This window comes from Varroa jacobsoni, unplaced genomic scaffold (assembly GCF_002532875.2).
Source record: "Varroa jacobsoni isolate VJ856 unplaced genomic scaffold, vjacob_1.0 scaffold_1071, whole genome shotgun sequence".
Lineage (NCBI taxonomy): Eukaryota > Metazoa > Arthropoda > Arachnida > Mesostigmata > Varroidae > Varroa > Varroa jacobsoni.
In genome coordinates this window covers 270,694-293,522 of record NW_019213973.1, presented here as the reverse complement: position 1 = coordinate 293,522, position 22,829 = coordinate 270,694, and the positions used below count along the sequence as shown (strand labels likewise).

The window sequence follows — 22,829 nt, the reverse complement described above, 5'->3', positions numbered from 1 at the left end:
GGCGAAACAAATTGTGTAACAGCGTCGTCTGCTAACACTAAGCGGTGAATGGCTTGCCAGGGAGAAGCGGGCACAATTCAATTACCACTTAATTAAAATGTCTGGTGCTTCTAAATACAGCAACTTATAGATAGTGACTTCCGATTCTGAACCCTTCACACGATTCATTGTGACACTTTCCGTTAACCAAACAAACTGCACACGATCACGCGCAGACCTTCACTGTTCCGCCAACTAACGGTTATTTAAAGCAAGTGCGAATTCCTCCCCAGGGAACACAATCCTGGCAGCCTGACGGATCATCGTGCTTGGCTCAGATTATAACACCGTTCGTGAAGGGTAAGTAAGCAAAAGGTCTCTGTTTTGCTTTGTCTTGCCGTGGCTTAACAGGAGCACTGTTATCGTGTGATGGAGAAGGAGAGATCCGTGCAGCCGTAACACTATTGTCGGGCCGTCAGTCTATTTGTGAGTGTCTGGCATCATTTGCAGCCAGATAAACAGACACATAAATTATTCTATGTGATATATATGTGTATATTTATGTGTGCACGTAACGTGAAATGGGTACTCAAATTAGCTTTTACGACTACCACTACTTCGATACAGTAAGGAGCCCTATGGTAACGACAATCAGTCGAGCGGCTTGACGCACTGTGTCGGGTGCGCCAAGATACCATGATGATGGCAACGTCTAGCAAATAGGATTACAAACGCCTGATGAACTTTCTCAAGAAGAAAGGCGAGTGTGTTTTATGTAGAAGTATGGAACCCTAACTGCTGGTAATTCCAAAAGTCGATTGGTGCCTAGGGGTGGGTAAGCTGTTTGGTGGGTTATTTTGTCATAAATATGAATTGATGCGAGATTAAGTGCCGTCCCCTTTTCCGATACTTATTAACGCGGCTTTTCGAAGTGTAACTATGCTCACTGACAACTGACATCTGACGGCAACTTCATCTCACGATGGCTGTATGCGTTGTTGGCTGTATAACTAAACATAGGGACAGTGTACTGCTACATTCATTTCGCAGCGTGGATCGGGCCAAGCAGACCCAGAAGAGGGACTGAAGTATTGTTTACGATATACGCCAGGCTCGTCTTTTCACGCATCGAGCACCAAATTATGTGTTGAAAAAGAGGTCTAGCGACTTTTTTGATTGGCATAGGTGTAAAAGTCGGTGATATCAGCCAAATAAATATAGATGTAATTGATTCAAGAACACTTACGCAGTGATATTCTGTGCTGTGGCTTAGTCGATGCGCATGCGCGTCAGTGCAATACGGCTAGATCTTGTGGTCACAGTGTGTTGACAACATTACTGTTAACATGGGTTAGAGAAGTAGGTGGGACCAAAAAAACTTTAGTTGTTTTACCATAATGTAAATCCGGACAATGTTAATAATCAAAAGATACTTTCGCATTTAAGATGCTCCCATTTGCTTTTTCAGTATGGAACATTAACATCATTAGAGTATATTGCCATTGTTATGGAATATTCCTTTTGATGCTTCAAGCGATGTTCAGGATGTTGCAAATGGTGCTAATCAATTATGTATTCGACGTCGTTATACGACAAACCCATGTTTAATTACCATTTACTGTGCGATAAAGAGCAAAAGGGATTCGTGCATTGATTGTCATCATACATTGCTATCGTAGTTGTACGTCGGATTATTTTGTTATAGTCGGTAACAACCTAATTTAAGTGTATCATCATGTGTTTCATTGCCTCTTGACAAAGGTATGACAAATTCGTGTCGAGTGGATTGATTATTGTGAATAATCGGTCAGTCCCTCCAAAAGAAACCGAGATTTTGCGGAATTTGGATACGCATGGTTGAAGATCAGATTCTAATTTAATCATTTGATAACATGAAGTGCAAAAAGTGGTTGTTCCATAATATCTCACAAGCGTTAGTAGTACTTCGCAAAGCCTGAAGACGATAGAGCGCCTTTTTGCCCGTATCTGAGTTAAATAAAATGAACACAACGTTTAGGGCGTCGCAGAGCTGTCATGCACATACTGTCAACAAAACACAAAACTTCAAGTAAACCATCATTTAACGGAGCTTAAACTTTGGGGTAATATCAAACACGTTAGTAATTCACACAATCAGTATCACAACAAAACAAATAGTGAATTCTAGATGCTATAATAAAGCAAGACAAAACAAATTGTAAAACCAGTTAGCTTTTCTTGTGCTTTTCAGGAACTATTCAATGGGTCAGAAAACAAAGAAAAAACATCGATACTTGTGTATCGAAACCCGAAGTAGAAATCAGCCTTCTGGGACCTGTTTAACAGCTATATTAGCATTACTATACCTCTCGTTATCGATCGCTTGTTTGATGAAATCGACGGTACAATACATCACGCCACCCATTTAGGGCGCATTGACTTCAGTCTAAAGAATATAAGCTTTTTCTGAGGGGCGGCACAGACTTACTTGTGTGTAGTCAATGGCGACAGTATGCTTCAAGTGGATCTTTCGTTGATGATTATTGCACAAATTTTTACTTGTCTTGAATTTAGTTAACTGGAATCCAGTTTTTTGCTGTACTTCTTTATGATAGGTGTCTCTGAGATAAACTTCGTAATAAGTATGTTGATAAATCCTATGTATAAATGTCCGTACACTATTTTATTCAAACTATTTTCTGATCCCTGCAACGCCTTCTCTAGTTATCTCTTCTAGGGTCTTCGATCTCCCAATTTCTGCTTTTAAGTGATTGCAGTGATAACAACTTATGTTTGTACTCTGAATGCATTTTAATCTAGTGCTTTCACCTTGAAAGAAACAGAAGCACAATATCTAAGCATTCATTTTCTGTATTAAGTGATATTTTTGCCATTTGAGTGGTTCTGATGATATTCGGCTAGTTTATAGACGTAGATAGCTAAAAAGGTTGATATATTTACCGAAGTTCGTCTGACAGTAGAATCTAGATAATGTTATTGGAGATTTTGGGCCCGTTACCTAGCTCCGGACAAGTTAAGTTCCTCTTCTTACAGATACGCTCTAACACGTAAATGCGGGTGATTATCGCAGTTATTATTTTTAGAGCTAAAAAAGTGCGTAATCCAAAACTCTATGAGAGTGATCGAAAGTTTATGGATTATACGAGTATTGATCTATTCGTAATTTCTGCGTCTTTCAAATAGCCTGAAACCTGGGTGTCTTCTACCTAGATTTCCAATTTTTACGTGAGGCATCACTAAGCGGTTAACTAATTCAAGCACTTGGATTTTAGATAAGCTTCTGCGAAGAGTATGAAGCTTGAATAAAATATATCGTGTAGCAACTTGGTTGGGTGGTTTGTATATGGTAAAGCTTTTGCGGTACAACAACCACCTCATTGTATTTGCTTGCCTACTATTCGCCAGTGCAAAAGAATCGGACTAGATGCACATCAACGTACGTTGGGTAAAACAATTACTTTTATCCAAGTTCGTCTTGCCGCATATGCAAGATTAAATTTAATTAAGTTTGGTTCTTCTTGCAGGGCCTCTAGGAGGTTCAGGGATGAATTTGCTGGGTGAACGCAGCTTAAGCCTCGGTTCAATGGAGATGCGATTGAACCGAGGTGCCCGAGCTGGCATCAGCGGCTTACGGCGAGCATCAAGGGCTGCGGGGGGCTCCGTCGCTAGTGGGGTCCAACAATTAAAGGTAACACCTCAGGAACGCATGGATGGAGTGCTCAAAAGTAAGTAAAGTCTCCCAGTAAAGTGCTTGCTTTTAATTGCGATACTGGAGGGTGCTTAGTTTTGTTAGGATGCTAGCATCCACAGAGAGGCATGGCGCAATGTTTGAAATGTTCTGCATTTATCACGGTTATTTTCCTTCCTCTGATCCTGCAGCGGAATCGGATTTTGACCCTGCTCACGGGCCACGTACGAAGGCGTGTTCCTTCAAGTCCCTTTCTGAACTTCTCAGAGATAACGGCTCGATACCGTATCTTCTCCAATTTATGGAAACTCGTGGAATGCAGCACCTACTACGATTCTGGCTAGAGTCAGATATGTTCCAACGCAGCAGTCAAGTTTTACGACAGGGGCAAGCACGAAGGCCCCTACTCAGACCTTCAGACCGTAAGTGCTACTCGTACATTTTTTTCCATCTCAACGTTGGCTCCCTTCAGGCGCATTTGGGAAATGCCAAAGAACGATTTTCCAGGTTTGTGTTGGTTTGTTTTTTTTCTTTTTTAGCTCTACAAGCGGACCCACTCAGTCCCTGTGAAGACTCAGCGTCAGCAATCCATTCACCAAAGGATACATCTCCAAAAGAGTTTGTGCCTCCAGTCTACACGGATAGTAAGTACTAAAATACAAATTAATTGATATCACAATCAAAAACAACTTAAAACACTTGAAGGAGTTTTGGGTAAGTGCAGCGCACACAACAGAGCATTAATTTTAATTATTATAATTTAATAGCAACGTTTCCCATTAGTATTTTCACCTGAAATACTAAACACTGCACTCTACACTAAACCTATGCAACAAAAAAATTGTTTCACAAAGCGTCGAACTAGTCCAATGGAAGGAAATCGCCGCCAGGTGGCACAGCCATCACGCCAGGCAGACTAAAGTATATGAGTCAGCGGTGACTTATCGTCGCCATTTACTGTGCCGTACATGCAGATTTACAAGACGCAGTTTACAACGTCAGCCGAGTATAGAACGATTACATGTTGAGTGGCAGTCGTATATACGACGATCTATATCGCATATATGAACTGTTTATATAGTTAGATATAATATTTGAAAATTATGCTAGGTATTCAGCAAAACCGTCGATTCCCATTTTGTAAAACGGCATTCGTATTCATGTTGACCACACTAATTCAAATTCAGTGTGATACTAGAAAATACTCGAATGTTCATCATTAATAATATTTTCAAGATTAAGCCAGTTTGCATTACGGGTGCTCGTTCAACAGTTAGTTCCTAAACTGAGTCAAATACCTTCTCTTAGGAAATGCAAGACACAGTTGGCTTCAGTTTTTGTATCGACATCGGTATGTTTGAATATCGTGTTTATTAATTGCCAGGTATCGGCCAAGACGCTCTACACATTTATAATAAGTTCATCGGTCCATCCGCCGTTCAGCCAATTCCACTAGAGGATGGCATTCGCGCAGAAATTTTGGCCTGTATATCTCAGCCACATGTCGAATGGACGTGTTTCGCACGGGCTCAACGGAGCGTATTTGATCAAATGGAACGCGACCTATATACTGACTTTGTCAGGAGTCCCTATTACACACAGCGTCAAATCGACGTACTCACAGCAATGGCTGCTGGGCCGGGGCTCGTTGACATCTTAGCCAACGATGCGTGTCTCTTCTACCTGATGGAGTTCAGTGAAGAAATGGGCATCCGACCTCTCATTGACTTTCTTATTGTTGCCGAGAATTTCGCATCGCATACGCGAGCTGCCGACGCATTCGCCGCCGAAGAAGCGCAAAGAGATGCCATGGTCATTTACGGAAAATTCTTTTCATTACAAGCTGACACACCACTCGGATTCAGTAGTGTGATGCGTAGTCAGGTTAGTAAAAATAGGACACAGCAAGTTTCGTCACCGTTTAACCTAGTGTTTTACATTTTTCTATCAACGCACGGTACCGTACTGATTACTTTCTACTTACTCGAATTCTCGTTTAAATACGTATTCTTTAAATATGGTCGGTCAATATCAGACGTTGGATGGAGTAGCCAGGATCTATCATCGATGATTCCACCTTGGCCAACTCTGAGTGCTGAGTCTTTCATAGCTTCCGGGATTAGTGGTTTTCCTTGTGTAATTACCCCACAAGGGGCGTCGTGCCTACTTAGTGGGTGCAATTTTTTTTGTTAGGCATAACTGCACGCGAATTTTTCCTGGCCTTGAGAACTCAAATCATTTCTGGTAACACCGTTATTAGTTATACTGTTTTTGTCTTGTGTAGATAGAGGAGGCTATATGTTCCGAGGACGGTCCCGATGCACGAACATTTGCGTTACCTTATGCCATTGTTGTCCAGTACCTCGAGAACAATTTTCTACAAGTAAGTGATTGATGTTCCTACATGGATACACTTCAGAGTATGAAATCTTTTGTCATGAGTGCAAAATATTGATGCTAGCCAAAATATATATTCTAAAACAGTGCGTATGATTTATGATAATGCTACGCTACCTTTGATGTCTGTTATTAATAGTGAAATCTTTCCACTATTGCAGGCTTTCTTCAACTCGCCGCTTTATCAGAAGTTTCTCACAGAATGCATTCAGACGGTGCAACGGGCTAGTCATGGGACCAGACGGGGTCCGGAACGTGAAAGAGACACTTGTAGTAGCTGTAGTGATACGAGTAGTTTGAGTACGAGCACACAACAGGTAAATGAAAGAACAATAGCCTGATTTACTGTGATATAATTCCAAGGGACATAATGCAATGAGAAATATTCTTTACTGTATTTGTAATATATTATCATTGTCGAACTTGCCGCGATAAGTTAACCAACTCTATTTTGCCTTCAGTTTGCGGGCAGCAGATGTCATGCGAGTGAAAGCGTCTCCTCAGACCCAACAGGCGATAGTCGGTGTTTATCTTCAGATCCAACAGGCGGTAGTCGGTGTTTAGGGGCATCTGGCGATCACAGTCTTCTTGACGACAAAGTTACCTCTTCATGGAGCTTCTCAGGGACTCTGCGAAAGGGTCAGCAGGCTAATGGAGGTCTTCACAACAGGTAAAACCGTCAGCCTTGGACAGTATCACAGGAACATGTGTCACTTATTGACACATATATACACATTAGATGTAAACATAAAAAGTGGATTCAAATCAGGTTGAATGGAATATGAACACTGTTTATTAAGGCGTACGTAAGTAGTAAACGACGCGATAAATGTCATGTCTAAAATCTCAAAAGGTTTAATCCATATAAGGCCACTTTAATTCCGAGTCATCGCGCCGCATTTTTGGTTGACGCATCAAGTCGTTTTAACCACACAGTTTCTGTTTTGGCCGTAATTCAACATTTCAGACCGTTACAATTACTACACATCGACCAATTAGGGAAGCTCACCTCCGAGTTTGAGCCGGAACCTGACGGAGTAACAGTCGGGAGTGGAGCAATATCAAAATTGCGAAAGCTTGTTGGCCGAAGTGATCGTGAAGAAGAAGAAGAAGAGCTCGCGTGGGAAGCTGCCCATCAACTCATCCGTGAGGTCCATTGCCTCACGGCAACTGCCAATAATAATAATAGCACCCATAACAATAACAACAATAACCATAGTGGCCACGACAACAATGACGAGATAATTTTATGAAAGAGGGACGGCGAACGTTCAATGAAGAGAGACTATTTAAAAGAAATTGAAGAACCCTAGATTTCATCAGGGTGGATGCAAAGAGGAAGCAGATTCTCACATAAAACTAATAGGGCCGGTGAAAACAAACGGGAGAGGACCGTTAACTAAATAGTTACCCACAGCGCCTAGGTCAGTTGGCCTCGAATTACTCGGAAGAGGTGTACCGGCTGTGCGTAGAAATTTCAGTTCAAAACTTTCAAAAATAGTAAATGTATAACTGTGTTAAACGGAGTCAAGGGAACCTTAGTCACATGCTTCTTTGACCTACCAAGGAAAAAATGCTATGCTCTTATTATTGTTTGGAAATTGGAAATAATTTCAGGGAAAAGAAACCTTTTTAGTGGACTATTATTACAGCTGGAGTTTAAGTGGTTATGACTTTCAGAGCAGTTTCAGCGTTGACTATTTAGAGCAGCACCTAGCAACGGTTGTTACAGCCACCACCGTGGCAGAGTTAACGTCACTCGCCAGGCAAATGCGCGATTGGTTAGCTACCGTCGTCTCTTGGCTGTGTAAATGATCTGTACATTATGTAGAAAATACGCATTATAATTATGTAATAATATGAATAAAGATATGAATTAGTAGTATTTACTAAAAGCAACAAGAAGCAAACTAAATTATATATGGAAACAGTGTGGAAAATGAACAAATGAACAATGAAAGGCGAAGCTGTAGTGGAAATGGAAAGAGTCAAATTGGAAAACGTTTGCAGATCTGACAGTATGCGCTTCTTCCGTGTATACGTAGAAGTGCAACAAGCCGCCAGAAAAAACGTCAATTAAGATAAAAGAACCATTCAATCTACCCGCGTAGATCGAAACTGTTGACTAGAACTTATTTAAGCAATGTGAACGATGTAAAATGCTTTTGATTAGTAAAAAATGGATAATGACACTAATAATAAACGGGGTGTAAAGAAAATCCGGCTTGGGAAATGAAGAAAAAGGGGGGCTCGCGGAAAGCAAGTCAAGCGACGTAATTATTCAATGGCGCGGTGATCTGCAGGTGATATTAATACAAGGAGAAAACAGCTTAAATGTGATTTTTCTCATTCTTGTGCCTCTCTCTATTAAAGTGAATAGGAGGAGTGATAAACTGGGCACAGACGATCGTCCTATTGTTTATCGAATTTAATGGTTGGTTAACAAGTAGGTCTATCTAACATAACCAAACGCGAAAAACACTTGTGATGCATGCAAATTGCTATTTATTCTTATGAGACGGTATTTATGAGACACGATAGGCGCTCTAAAGTCTTGTATTGTAATGTTTGATTGCAATAAAATGACCTCTGATAGTATCTTCATTTTTTTTTGTTTTGATTGATCATGATTTTTCTGTCTCTTAGATTTCCTCAGATTTAATCTACTAAGTAAGAACAATCTATTGGTCAATTCAATGTTAGACATTACCTAACGGTTGAGGACATTTTATTAGAACATTAAATCTCTACATCGTCGACATCGTAATACAGACACACACCAATTACTTATTCAATTGACTATAGTAATTATCGCAATCAGAAATGTAGGTAACCCTTTTTGCAACAAAGTTGCAACAATAGGATGCGAGATGTTCCGTGCAAATTTTTTCTATACAATAGCGTGATACTTTCGTTTAATCAATATTTATGCTCTACTTCAGACCTTACTATAACATTCAATTAAGTTTATGCAATCTCATCCATTTGACTACTTTCTGTTGTAATTTTATGAAATCCTTCTTAGAGTTATTTTGTTACTTTTCTTATTTTGTTAAACACTTTCAAGTAGTATATAGTGAGTACATAATACGTCGTGAGGTGTTTACCATGACTAAATCGCTTGTAATAAAGTTGCACTCACAGTCACTAAAAACTAAGGAATGTCGACTGTGTGAGGACTCGATCAGTTTATTGTTATTAATAATTTAAACTTTGTTTCGCTGACCACGTGTCATTTCATATCTTTTTCGCCCAATATTAAGGTATCTGTTTAGGGTATTTTTTGAAAAAAATGAGCTTGAGAATATCATTATATGATACATCTACTGTTAATGAGTACAAACCGACTCTAGTTATAACGATATCCATAACAATAAATAGAACCGACCGAAGTGTTGGATGGACAGTCAGTTTTTGAATGCATTGTTCACGCTCGCCTGATTATCATAATTATGGAATAGAATAGAGCATAGGTCAAATACATTAGTAATCTGGCACGAAGTATACCCATGGTAACGACAGCGAAATAAATAACTTATAAACACATTAAAAAACGGATCAAAAACAAGTTCTGCAGGGTCATACTATTACTAGGAGCTCTAATGCCTCCTGCCCTACTAGCATCAGTCAATGACTAAATGCAAGATCAATAGACTGTCTCCCATCACACGACATCGACTTGAAGGGTGTTACTTATGACCAAATCAGGCTGTTCGGCTCATCTGAGCGGTCCTGTGACGGTGATGCTAGTGATGACACAGTGCATTCTAATGCGACATGAGTCAGGGAATTTCGTGCTGTTCTACAGTGTTTTCGCGTTATCTTATGGTTCGGGGCGTAGCGTTTACTGGACGGGGGACCTATTCTTTGCATGTTGACATTTAGATTTTGTCGGGAACAGTGAAGTCGTTGTATTGGTTGAACACTTCCACCTGAAACAATAAGCAATGCCAATGTTTTTAATGTTTGACATAAAAATTTGTAAGAATACGCCGTGCGCAATAAGGATTCGAATAATAAGGTTTCCCAGAAATGCCATAGGACATACCTGCTAAAAGCACATAGTGCATGATATATTGAGCAATATATGAGTTTCGAATGTACTTGAGAGAACTCACTCAACGACAATGAAAAACAATCATGCTGAATGAATGGCAAACTTTAAATTACTGAGTAAAGTTCTATGTTAAATACCTTGTCCTTAAGTTGTTGACAAAGTTGCAGTGCGACAGTGAACAGTACTAGCACTTCGCTCAACCAAGGAACAGAGCATTCCGCCTAAAAATTAGACCAGAGGATGTTCACTATCGTATTTAGGGTGAAACGTATCGACAACTAGGCGAAAAAAATATGTGATAAAAAGAATTGAAGCTCTTGATGATTACAAAGCTAGTCTAAATTACATGCTCACTGCTATATCTGCTTTTGGTGTGTTTTCCACGTTTTTAATATGGAAATAATCCTAGGTTTATCGTTAGCAATATAGAACGTATATGAGTAAAACTAAAATGCACCAAACGTGTCAATACAAATGAAGTCGTTGAGGAAGTAGCTGTAACATATTTTATTCTTAGAAAACATGGTACAAGGGTCGAACCAGAAACCACAGAATATTTGTTAATTTGACAACGGCAGACGTCAGCCATCACCTACGAGCATTATTCTTTAGGTTATATATATATATGGATTTATTAACATTTCTCAATAATGATAAGGTTAGTTGCAACTTAGCACGCTCACGTTCAAGATGGCAATTCCGTACTTGCCTGTAGAACATCGAATTTTTGCTGGCCGTGGGGATCTTTCTGGACATGATAAACAGCAAAAACGAGCTTGTAACTCTGGATGTAGAAGCTCACGGCAACATCGTTCGGGAGCGGTGGTTGAAGCGATTTCTACATAACCGCAAAAGCGAAAACAGCGAGCCGGAAGCAAAATATAATAATGTCAAATTACCAAGATTGTATTAACTCTACATATAAAGAGATAAAGTAGAAAAAACATTAAAATTACTGCTCCCTAATATATAAATCAAACAAGTCAGTTAGCCACTGCATTGCGCACACACGTTATTTCGTACCATATTTCTGCTCTGCATGATCTCCTCTATTGTCCTCTTTTTAGGTACTACCAGACAGGCTCTCCCACGGCCTACGCACGTCATCACGTCTGACATAAGGTTGCGAACCTAAGTCGAATGCAAAGAGAAACATGATGAAGATCAGTTTCTAAATCAACAGTACTAACCAACTGGCATATATATATATACTTAGAATCTTCCTGCTCTGACTCCGTATAAAAAAGGACTGTTTCTTGTGATATTTTCAAATAGATGAGAAGAATATTTGTCGTTTTCGTCTACATGACAATGTTCAAAACTCTTCGCTAAGTAAAAATTACAGACCTTACTGAACCGTGCGATGAGTTTTTCGCTTAGTGAACAATACGTAAACAGAATCACCTGGAGTAAATACCTATTATTATCTAAATGCGCGTGTCTGTGTGTGCGTAATTTCAGCTAAATGCGTACTTCCTGTCCAGACGTAAACTTGAATCGTCCGCCCACCCGGTTCGGATTGAGAAGATTCATAGCCTGCATGAGATGATTACCAGCATCTTGAATTTGCTGTAAAAAAGCAGATAACTGTAGTTAGCTGCAAGTTCTAAGCTAATTCATACCGATATTTAAAGTTTCTTAATTACATATGGAATAAAGCTTGTAGATCTAAGTCAAATATAAATATGAGCTTGTCCGTGAAAAGCGATCTATTGTAATAACAAAGGAAAACAATAGTATATTCGAAATCGCCTATTTAATACAGTAAAGAAATTATGCTTTTCGATATTTTACAAAATGGCCTTTAAAATTAAATAGTTTTGAGGGAATGTAGTACATATAGTATTTAGGCATGTAAATAAACAAAGCATTGCAAGGCTAAATTGGTTGTCAGTAGAAAAAATGACCCCTACCTGCAGCTTCCATTGAGCGTCATTTTGCACAATTGTTCTTTGGCTGGGTTGTGAGTGTTTTGGTAAGCGTAGACTAATGTCGGCATGGCTAATTGAGTCCCCTGTCAGAGTTGCCACAACTTTGCTCTGGTCGGCTGACGTAGCGCTGCACCACAACATATAGCAGTCGAAGCAGACCAAATAAGTTGTCAAGTGTGGCAATGAAAAAACAGTGAAGACATCTTGATAATTATTACTGCTAAGTACGCACACGTAATTGTTTAGAGTATTAGACATTAAAGCTCAATACCGCGGGCGCTGGCTCTACGACAGGAGTTACAGTTCTTGCTGTACGTTAGCATACTTTTAGCTGCTTTTCAATCAATTCGCATCAATATAATCAATTTTTCACATTTACATACATAATCATTTTACACATTTACACGTCCCGATTGTTGGTTAAGCACTAATGATGCTAAACAAAACGATTGATTAGCGTTTTCAGTAGACATTCATGGAGATAATAATTGTTTCGGTCATATGGTTATATCGGAAATAGAAGTATCTATTTATATTTTAAGATAGAATTACTTACATGGTATTCTGCATTATGAATTTATCAGAGCGAGCTTCAGTCTGGTGGTGACCGGGGATCGATAGAGGAAATCGCTTCGAGCATTCCTACCAAATAGATATAGAATTACAGTAAGCGTGAAAATTCTAGCGTACCGCTCAGCACGCTATTTATTTTTATATATGCAGATACATGTATTTCTTCAACTTCTTTTCTGGTGGTTTTAGTTAAGTTTCAAACTATACACCGAAGATCAGGCAACATTTATACTGTGTCTATCTTAAATGTTTGGGTCCTGTTCTAATAGAGCCAACTGTACATTTTCAATGCTAATCTAGACATATTCGTAGACTGAGCAAGCGTTTATGATTCACGCACTACAACCCAAATCTAGGAAACAGCCTCTGATCAGTACTATCGATAGGTAGCGCCCAATAATAGTACTCACGGCGATAACTCCTTGAAGCTGTTCAACGATATCGTTCACCTCGAATTTCAGTAACCATTCATATTCGCGTTGCTAGAACAGCAAAATAGTAGAAAAAAAGAAACAATAAAATCACAAGGTTCAATGATTCAATTGAATAATGCTATACAAATCTGCGCCGTTCGCGGTCAATCGTATGCAAATATGTTATCCAGACATCATGTGTATAGTTGGGCACTGTAAGCTCGTATTCGTATATGGCATAAATAGTTTGTTGGTTGCAGTCGATTGTGACGAAAGAGCGAGCTCCACCATCAGGTATCCTCATAAACACTCGGTCATGCAATCTTTTCCATTTCTCTGCGTTATGATACTGCATTATATTATAATTTCTATTTACTATATTTTTTGAGAATCTAATTTTCGGGAAAAACTATGCAAATACACTATAGAGACGCTCCTGCAAACAGAAAAGCCTGTGCTTTATGCGTAGAAGATTAGAGTAACATGCGCGTTTACAAAATAAAATGTTCATCACTTCGAAAAATGATGTATCAAATAATGTTAACATCGTATCCCAACTGGGTAAACACAGAACTTTGAATTATTTCGATGTTCACTATAACTTACAAAAAACGCAAAACTCAGAATTAAGCGAAAAAAAGGAAATAATGGTTGTTTATGCAGTTCCTTGATTAGCTGATTGCTAGCTCTCCAAGGGTAGCTCTAGAGCTGATTTTAAAACTGCAATGTTCTCGAACAAATAAAGTGCTTACAAGTGTTTCAATTTCGCTAACATTGCTGTTGCCACTGTTGGTAATTAGGGCGGCCCCTTCATGGTGCGCTTCTGTAGTCGTTGCCATTTTCATGCCCTGAAATCTGTCTTCAATTTTGTTACTTTGCGTAATGGAGGATATGGAATTCTACCAGGATAGGGTATGAGCACCAATAACTAATTGAGATCTGTACTTTGTTATCGAAGCCTTTCTATTGTGATTCCTGAAAGAAAAAAACTGTACTCTACTGAACGTGCACGTTGTATTGCTCTGTGTTCGTCTTTGCAGTCATCACCTCAATAGACAATTTTACTATAAAAACAGTTGATTGTGACTTGTTCGTTGATGGTAACACTGAGGGTGGTGTTCTTGTGTAGGGTAGAGCGAGGGTGGACGAATGGATGAACGCATCCCTGCTTGTCATGCGTGCTGTAGCGGGCGACTTGAACAGCAAAAAGTAAGAAAGATCTTTTTCGTCGATCTTCAGCCTTGCCGCAAAGCTTGCGACTCTGAGGTCTCTTTGGACACCGATACAGAAGTTGTGAAGTTCGTGCTTTCAACCTTATAGCCACATAACTTTTAAAGTGTCTCCCTCCGGCATCATTGATGCATTCTTCAGTAAAATGTTAGAGGGACATATGTCTGGAGGTTCGAAGTAGAAAGTCTTTAGTTGTCACAACTCATCGAATATATTAGCATTCTCTTGGCTTTTTCTTTTATTTACATGCTCTTTACCTACTATGTTGGAATCGTAGCTAAGTTTAATGTTCTATCTTCTACCGATCTTCATAAGCTCGTTTATACTCTCCGTATCTCGTAGAAGTGGTAAAGCCCAAATTTAAATAATCAAGTAAAGTGCAATTAAATGATTCTTTTCCGGCTTAGCCATAATGCCGAAGCTTCCTGTGCTTTGATTCGGATAGTGCAAAAGAATTAGACGCTTTCTAGATCCACGTTAAATAGATCCACGAGCAAAGGCCCACGAGGTACACATCACGGATGTTGCAGGACATGTTCTGGCAATACTATCTATACAGAATATAGAAAAGATATTATAGAGGCCATTTTAATCCGAAAATGCGCCAAAGCGTGTGGGCTCCATATGTTCCAAATTTCTTTTGTGAAAATGTCTCACAGTGAATAGAGACTTGCGTTCTGTGGTTTTGTGTACGGATCTTACATAGTTTAATCCAAAGCAATCGTTGCTTTGTGGAGTTCTTTCTTACAATCTTTTTACTTCCATGTTGGATATTTTATCTTGCTCTACTGTGCTACTAGTACTTTAAGTGATATATAAATAGATCAACGCGAAGCGTACGGATTGTACAACGTTACGGTAAAGCCAGCTGGGCCCACTGAGCCAGAAGATAAATAGACAGGAGGGGTGATCAAAAAAAAGGTATCGCTGAAAGGTTTGGTTACAGGCAGTGTAGGGTGATCGTGTTCCTTTATGGTGAAAACGGAACGAAAGAGAGTGGCTGTTATCAAAGAAACAAATAAACTCGGCAAACATATTGGCTTATGGTATGGTGTGTATTTTTTAAAAACGAGTTAGAATGTCATTATTAAAATGAATGATCAACTAATGTTTAAGGTTGTGAAAAATGAACCAAACCTTGTGACAGGCTTTTTATTTCAAAATCGTGATATTGGCAAAATATCTTTAAATACATATGATTTGATTATCGCAGCGAGTGTGTTTGCAGTTTGTGGGCCATTATTTAGCCGATATTCAATTTCGTTCTCGGTTTTTTTTTAAGAACAACTCACCGAATAGTGCAGTCTAAACACCGCGGACATTAGCATCAGTCGCAAAATTCAATGCACCCAGCGTAAATGAACTTAACATTGGGCCCTACAGTATAAACGTTTTATAGGGAATTAATTGTAACAGGTTACAATTGTTGGAGAAATTATTGATAAAAAAATTACGCATTTGATTATTGAGAATTCGCCTTCTTAAATACAGTAGTTAGAACCTGAAAAACCTTGTTTAGTCACATGCCGTTGAGTTCTAGTTAAAGTTCATAGAGGCATAAACCAGCTTGAATGTTTAGGACAAATTAACCTCAAAGTGGCCAAATGCCTTACTAAAATATAGATATTGTCTTAGCAAGCTTTTTAATGCATCGTCTATATATTGCGTCTTGCCTAGATGAGATTTTTTTTGTATTTTAGGAACTAAGCAACGCATTTTAAAAAGCAAACTTATAAACCGATATAATGGTGTGACAACGGAGGGGCAATCGACCAGTCAAATAATGCGGTGACCGCCACTTTAACAAACCTAGCTTTAGAAAAATGAATGAGCTGTTATCTATCGACAGATTTAGATCATGCGTTCACTGCCAGACTAAACTAAGTCGAATTTAAATTAATGTCGTGACCATGAAAAAAATTCCTGTTTCATATGTTCCTCGGCGATTAGAACATGCGCAAGCGTTGGACAGGTATTAATAAACACGTTCCCGTGTAGTAATCGACACGCGCGGGTGAGTTCTTCTTAGCATTGATCTCACCACGCGTCTGAAGCTAAAGAGTGAATTGGAAGCCTATGGGGCGTGGGCTGCCCCATTGTGGCGGCACATTCTTTGAACGGAACGCACCGCGATCCTAATCAGGTATCTCTTCACCTTATGTTATGCATAGTTTTTTGGTGCCTATTAGCCCCTAAAACGTCAGGAATCGCCAGCATCAAACGTGGGGCACAACAACGATCAGTTCGTCTGAAAACTGAACCCATTATATCCTTTAAACATCTCAGTGTTTCCTTTGCCCCTTGAGCTTTTTTTGCTTCTAACACTATCTTTTGCCGTACCCAACTTCACTCGGGGATGCGCTGAGCCGACCAGCCTATGGCGCAGTACCTTTATGCATGGCCAACTAAGGCGATGACGTTTTGTCATATTTAGCTCAATCCTGTGTCTATCTGTCCTAGAACCTATTCTCATTGAATCAATCTCTGCCGCTAGGAATGCTGCAGTGTGGCTCTGTAATGTAGTATTACCTGACATTTTTCACGTAGGACGAGGCTGGTGCTGTTTTGTTTGTTTTGGAGGTGAAGCCCGCGTCAGCATTTTTTTACAGTCAACTTTCTTCCGCCAGATGAATCCACAGACATACAGCAAGGAAGTAATTCCAAGACACAAACGCATATTGTTCACGCTACACGATTCAGTGATAGCACATTGTCGTCTATTCTATGTTGAAGACGGAACAAAGTGAATCAGCGGAGTGATCACTAGTGGCTGGGCGGTTATGCTTGTCAGTAAATCGTAGAAGAGCTTGAAACGGCTATATTAGATAGTGGCATGTCTATAATGCTTTCTTTTTCCGGAATGATAAACGTGGTCGATATAATAAGATATTTGTTCATGTCGATCAACCCTTGGGAACAAACCGTAAGTTATTATCAAAATTACTGTGATTTTCTGTGCACTTCTGAACATAGAAAGGATCAATATAAACTCGTATGGTCGATAATAAATCAATCTTCTTAAACAAGTAAGAGTATGTCTACCGAACCAAAAGCAATTTTTGTCGTTCTTTTACGTGCTATCTTGATGAAAATTGTGCGCTTGAGTAATACCTTTTATATGCTAAATACAATATATAGAATAACTTCCTCAGACGTTCTAATGTAAACTGGGGGAAAACTACTTCTTCGAGCAGTAATCTCAACAAAGACTAAAAATTTGAGAACTATCTAGATGTTGGCCTAGTACTTTTAAATAGCAGGCCACAAACTAAATTAGAAGTTGTCTGTTGTCTTCATCTTTTAAGCAGAATAATATCTGGATTGATTAATATTTTTTATACTAAAATTTTATTTTGAGATAACGAAACCATAGCAGCACATACGGAACAGCACACAAAGCGGATTGCAATAGGGACCGGCATAATTCCCAGAGAAGTTTGGGCCCTTCTCTAAGGGTCTCGGGATTAGTAGGACACGAAGCACGGTTTCGCCAAATTTCAAACCTAGAGCACCACGTGTTTTCCAGATTAGCCAAAAACGTTACTAGTGCAATACGACAATGGTAATGTAATATCTGTTTTCTTTTCGAAGAGAAAGGGCTCATGCGGGTCAAACCCTCTTGCTAAAGCATTTGAATCCCGTGTGTGCCCACTTAACCGAATCCTGCCTCATTAGGTTCTGCTAAGGTATTTGGATTTCGTATAGTGGAATATTCAAATTGGGGTAACTAAACAATTGAAGACAAGTAACAGAGCGACGAAGATAATGTAGTAGGTTTACTGATAGATGGCGAAAGGGGAATTGCAAAGGAAAACCTGTAGTGCTACTATAAAAACAGCTTTACCCAAGTGACAGAGTAAATGCAAAAAGTGTGACAGGGCAACCGCAGCAAGTTAAGGCACAGAGTTCGGGTTCAAGTCAGGCAAATTTACACCTATTTCAAGTTATATTCGCAAGAGCAATAGGTTGGTAACTTGCGTTTACGTGTATACTCAGTACTAATCATGTGCAACAAACTGAAAGGTGATGAAGTAGGCGCGAGTTGTATCTATATGTGTAGTATTCCTAGCTATTATCCTGGCCTCTATAATAGTAATATCACCGGGTGGATACAGAATGCACAATCAGGTTGGTACGATCGACTTGTAATTTTTTTTTCGGCCAAACTGACAAATGCAAAACAAGCTTCTCATTTAACATAGCTCAAAGATTGTGGCTATCGGCAATGTCAACTAGGGTCCAGAAAAACAAAGTTGTGAATCATCAGGAGGCCTACAATAATAATATGTTCGAACTATTATTTGAATAGCGGAGGTTCTCTTCAGTAACCATTACCTGCCATTCAGTATCGCACATACTAGACCCAGCTGTCGTCGCAGTAAAACCCATTTATAAGGGATACATATACATACTGCAGCAATTTAACTGATTTGTATTAATAGAAATTAATTTAATCGATTTGAGAATTGCAGTGGTAAAAAAAACGATAGATTTGACGTACACCGTGTCGTTTAAGTACAGCTTTAGAGGACTGTATCGAGCATTCAAGTAATTTGTCGTAATTTAACATCGATGTATACGCAAATCTTTACTAATGGCGGCCTTCTAAGCTTTAGGTAATCAATCTCTCAGCCACTTTTAAATGCCAATCAATGTTGACTTAAGTGTTGGCTCCACATCAGACAAATCTCAAAACGCTTGCAGTCAGCTAACCCTTACTGAAACCAGTACGAGCCACTTCGTTCTATCAACAACAATGGTTTTCAAACCGCACAATGGCTAAGATTTCTCAACGGTAGTCGTTACGACACGAAGCGGAACTATGGCGACGGGTAGCTGGCGCGCTTGCTGACACTATGTTGCCGAAGACATTGTTTGTCAAGCATAAAGCCACTAGATAGACAAGACCAGCCCCGCGTACGGTAGAGCGATGTCAAATCTATTGCTTACTAAGTGGCGTTAGAGCCCTCGTAATGGTAATCAGCAGGCTCTATGCAATACGGACAGAAATCGGCAGGAAGTATCAGAGACGAGCGAAATGAAAGTGAATATTTATAGAAGGAATACGTGTCAAGACAACGAAACGATCGGTGACAACGAAAATATTTGTAGGAACTGATCAATGAAAACGACCGCCAACGCAAAAACAGACATTATACGAAGAAGCATACATGTCACAGCTAGGTTCTAGTGGGAAAACGCTTTTTGGCATAGATAAATTGTCTCCAGCAAGAGCAACTGCAGCAGCAGGAACGAGTCTTACGTAAATCCTCAAGATTCGTAAATTTGAAAATACCCCGTAGATTCTGCTGGTGGAAAACCGTAAAGCGTAACTATTGGATTAACAATATATATACACTTTCTCAATTTGATATTCATCTCCGTATTTTTGTAGATCTGTCCCGTACGTTCTTTATGTGTACCATATTTGTTGCACAGGGGTTGTCTGGACCAGTGTGGCGCAGTGGCCTGAACACAATTGCTTTAATAACTTTTATTCTAGTCGAGAATACTAGGTACAAAATAACACAAACACATTATAACAATTCGCGAGATTCACAAGTTTTGGGCTCAATCACCTAGAGCGATTCGTGTGATTTTTCAAATACATTCTCAAAAGTAGCTCATGTCTGGTACAAAATTGGTCAGCATACGTATTATTACATCCCTTAGCATAATGTGCTAAAATGTGCCTGCATCTTGCTTTAGTCCTTTTTGCTGCGAGGTAAAGGTAAGAGTTCGACTCGAACACTCATTTTTAAAAGCTCTTCTTAGAACCACACGCATTGTACATCGCCAGTGAACTTACGAAGTGAAGTATGGTGGCTGTTTGCGATCAGCTAGATGCCTATGGTTTGTGAAGTCAGCCACCACCCGGGGCTTTCCAACTCATTGCCAGTCTTTGTCCTGTATCCTAATGTCCGACCTAAAACACAGAAACACAGTTCTATATTGTGTGCAATAAAGCCCATCCTTTATAGTATCACTTCCTCCCTTTATGTGAGTAACTTAAGCTATATATGCACTAGCTGTCCTATGAAGGGAGAGTGTTGGAGCTAACAAGGAAGGAAGAGCCTTATGATATGACAATTGAGCAAGTGATTTGCCCCAACCGTTCTGGCTTCTATGTTCATCTTTTAAAAGGGTTTTACAATATTTATTTGGTAGGACAATTGATATATAATCAATGAGTTCATACGATGGTCCTTTTCGCCAAACCCGTAAGCGTCGTTTACGCACTAATTCTGGAATCTTTTGTCAAAGCGTCCGTATAGTTGATTCACAGAATATTCACAGAAAATCGTCCACAAATGTTGTCTGTCGGAGGCGACCTATACCTTAACTTGACATATTTTAAACGCCGTCTCCATTTTCAATGGACAGCTTACTGTTAAAAAAGAAAATTACGGAAACGTTGCCTGCCCTTAGTGGCATACGCCCTAGTTCTATTCATTGAAACAAAGAAATCTGCTTTTAACAAGCCTTAGGTTGATTTTAATATAGTATCTGATGATGCTACGCGTTGAGCACTCTGGAAATATCTGTGTCGCTAGGTTGCCGCTAGTTGACATAACTAGCAGCTTAGGCAATAACTATTTTATGACTTTGCTGCAGAGTCTTCATTGCAATGGAAGAATCAGTTAGCATCGGCTGAATGAAATTCTGTTTACTGTATACGACGGTATATAAAATCATAAGATTACTTGCATTAGTATTAATTATATAAAATAAAGGTGTGTTTATTTCATGCCGGACTGCTAGTACTCTGAGACAATGCTTACGTAACTTGATTTATATGCGGCGACCTATATTTTCCCAGTTTAACAGGCTTTCACAAACCTCACTAACTGTACCGTATAATAATAATATGAACAGGCAGGTGGCGTCGACATCTGGGGTCAACATCGCGAAGTCAGTGGTCCACTGGATATAAGAGAATTAAACCCATGGCTATTTTCGTATAATATATCGTTAATTGTCTCTGCTATTACCTAATTATTTGCAATTTACAGTGCACCTGAATAAATCAGCTCCTTGACAAGGCCGCAAAAAAATGAAATAAGAAATACGCGTGGTAATAATGAATGAAGATTATGCCAACTAGAGACGCTATAATGGTCTGGGTAATCGTTCTTGCATACACAGATTGAAACTGTTTGTCCTTAGCTATCTGGTTTTTCTTATTACACATAGCAAACAACACATTTGCTCATGCAAATTGATGTTTCGTCACTTATGCTTTAATGGCCCTGTATGATCACAAGCAAATATATCATGACTGGCACTATAGACATGAGAGGTTCGATCGTTCCTCTTCACGCCTACCCAACTCTTGTTAGTATTACTACTACTATCTGTGCGTATTAGTTAGTACGCATTTAGATGCGGAGTCTTAAGAGCAGCTTATAGGAGAAGACGTTGCTGTCGGTCGAACGCGATTAATGTGATTGTAGGCGGGTTCAAGCTCCAGTGGTCCTGGGTTCCCTCCCCGCCGTAACGCAGCCTCTTCTCTATAACAGCCGCCCATTGGTGTCATCCAAAACGAAACGTCAGGGCGCTCGCGGGTATTAGCTGACTTTTCCCAGTGTTATTTTTGCAGAGCGACAGATGGGTCGGCTGATGCATTGGCTAAGTGGCAAATGAAGGCCCGTGTTAGGGGCAACGGCGTGTGCCTTAAGTTCTCGTTCTCGAGAGTGAGGAGCAATTTATCCTTACAACGATCGGCTACGCAAGAACCACGACTGAGAAAGCGACGAAAAGCGAATTGTAGGAAAAATGCTTTAAACTCCAAAGTCACTCAGGTGATATCGGAACGATAGATCAATGGTAGCACAGAGACTTCGTAAGAATCTGTGTGCGCCTATCGGAACGTTGATTTTTTGTGCTAAAAAGCAGTTCCGTACTTTTAGGTAGTATAGCTATTAAACTGCATGCACATAACGAAGTTTAATGTGTGGACAAGCGTCAACTGCTAACTCCTGTATATTGGTAAGTACTAAGGTACATGTGCATAGATCCGCCATAAATTCGTTCATACTGACGCAACATATATGGAAAACTTTATCTGAGCTAACAATGTTTTGGTTTATTTTCATTTGAGCGATACACATAGTAGCTGATGGTAACAATAGAAGCTTGTTTATGATAAAGCTTGTTTTACTTAGTGCACATAGATAGATGGACCAGTTTTGTTGAAATTGTGGGCAAAGGGTATGTGGTAGCGTCCGTTACCTCACAATGGTATCGCGCGAGAGACAACACATGGAACCATTCTTAGCGATCGTTGCCTAACTATTTTTACTGGACAGCTGTAGCTTTTAGCGTCTAATCTCATTACCGTAGCTAGAGTTTTAGACTGCGTAGGTGTTGTTAGTACAAAGCCTTAAAATTTAAATCTAACGCCGAGTCATCCAGAAACACGGGCCAGATGAGATGAAAACTAATTTTTACTTGTTGTGTCAGAATCACAGGTACATAGGAAATTTTAACTGAAGATTTCAAACAGCAACCAGTCTTCTAATTGTCACTAGGAATTAATGAAACAAGAATAGGCCGAATCG

General features: G+C 39.5%; 2 protein-coding genes across 7 annotated transcripts; one reads left to right on the top strand and one right to left on the bottom strand.

The window, feature by feature from the left end:
* Positions 1-253: 253 nt before the first annotated feature.
* On the top strand, positions 254-8,668 carry pkaap (A-kinase anchoring protein pkaap). 3 transcript variants are annotated; one of them, XM_022843710.2, is made up of 10 exons: positions 375-465; positions 607-739; positions 3,504-3,704; positions 3,859-4,089; positions 4,207-4,311; positions 5,052-5,551; positions 5,952-6,050; positions 6,226-6,381; positions 6,526-6,734; positions 7,032-8,668. In XM_022843710.2, the coding sequence occupies exons 2-10, from the start codon at positions 718-720 to the stop codon at positions 7,315-7,317; spliced, it is 1,809 nt and encodes a 602-aa protein (XP_022699445.1). In that variant the 5' UTR covers positions 375-465; positions 607-717; the 3' UTR covers positions 7,318-8,668. The 3 variants fall into 3 exon arrangements, with proteins under 3 accessions (XP_022699448.1, XP_022699446.1, XP_022699445.1); XM_022843713.2 differs by lacking the exons at positions 375-465; positions 607-739 and adding an exon at positions 254-339; XM_022843711.2 differs by lacking the exon at positions 607-739 and having other exon boundaries at positions 328-465.
* An 84-nt stretch (positions 8,669-8,752) lies between these two features.
* On the bottom strand, positions 8,753-14,161 carry rogdi (rogdi atypical leucine zipper). 4 transcript variants are annotated; one of them, XM_022843716.1, is made up of 10 exons: positions 14,086-14,161; positions 13,791-13,893; positions 13,036-13,107; positions 12,609-12,694; positions 12,035-12,179; positions 11,595-11,690; positions 11,145-11,252; positions 10,831-10,959; positions 10,259-10,342; positions 8,753-9,996 (listed from the first exon to the last, which is right to left on the bottom strand). In XM_022843716.1, exons 2-10 carry the CDS (start codon positions 13,881-13,883, stop codon positions 9,946-9,948), a joined length of 864 nt encoding a protein of 287 aa, XP_022699451.1. In that variant the 5' UTR covers positions 13,884-13,893; positions 14,086-14,161; the 3' UTR covers positions 8,753-9,945. The 4 variants fall into 4 exon arrangements, with proteins under 4 accessions (XP_022699451.1, XP_022699452.1, XP_022699453.1 ...); XM_022843717.1 differs by having other exon boundaries at positions 13,791-13,886; positions 14,086-14,159; XM_022843718.2 differs by having other exon boundaries at positions 13,791-13,886; positions 14,039-14,146.
* Between the last annotated feature and the right edge of the window lie 8,668 nt (positions 14,162-22,829).

Bases quoted from the DNA above. Each gene is read 5' to 3' on its own strand.
- pkaap (XM_022843710.2), top strand. From the start codon at position 718: ATGAACTTTCTCAAGAAGAAAG. The intron at 4,312-5,051 runs GTAAGTACTAAA...ATTAATTGCCAG, and splicing joins GCCTCCAGTCTACACGGATA to GTATCGGCCAAGACGCTCTA. The intron at 5,552-5,951 runs GTTAGTAAAAAT...TGTCTTGTGTAG, and splicing joins GTAGTGTGATGCGTAGTCAG to ATAGAGGAGGCTATATGTTC.
- rogdi (XM_022843715.2), bottom strand. From the start codon at position 14,082: ATGACTGCAAAGACGAACACAGAGCAATACAACGTGCACGTTCA. The intron at 13,108-13,790 runs GTAAGCACTTTA...TTGCTGTTCTAG, and splicing joins TTAGCGAAATTGAAACACTT to CAACGCGAATATGAATGGTT. The intron at 11,691-12,034 runs GTAGGGGTCATT...GCTTTTTTACAG, and splicing joins ACGCTCAATGGAAGCTGCAG to CAAATTCAAGATGCTGGTAA.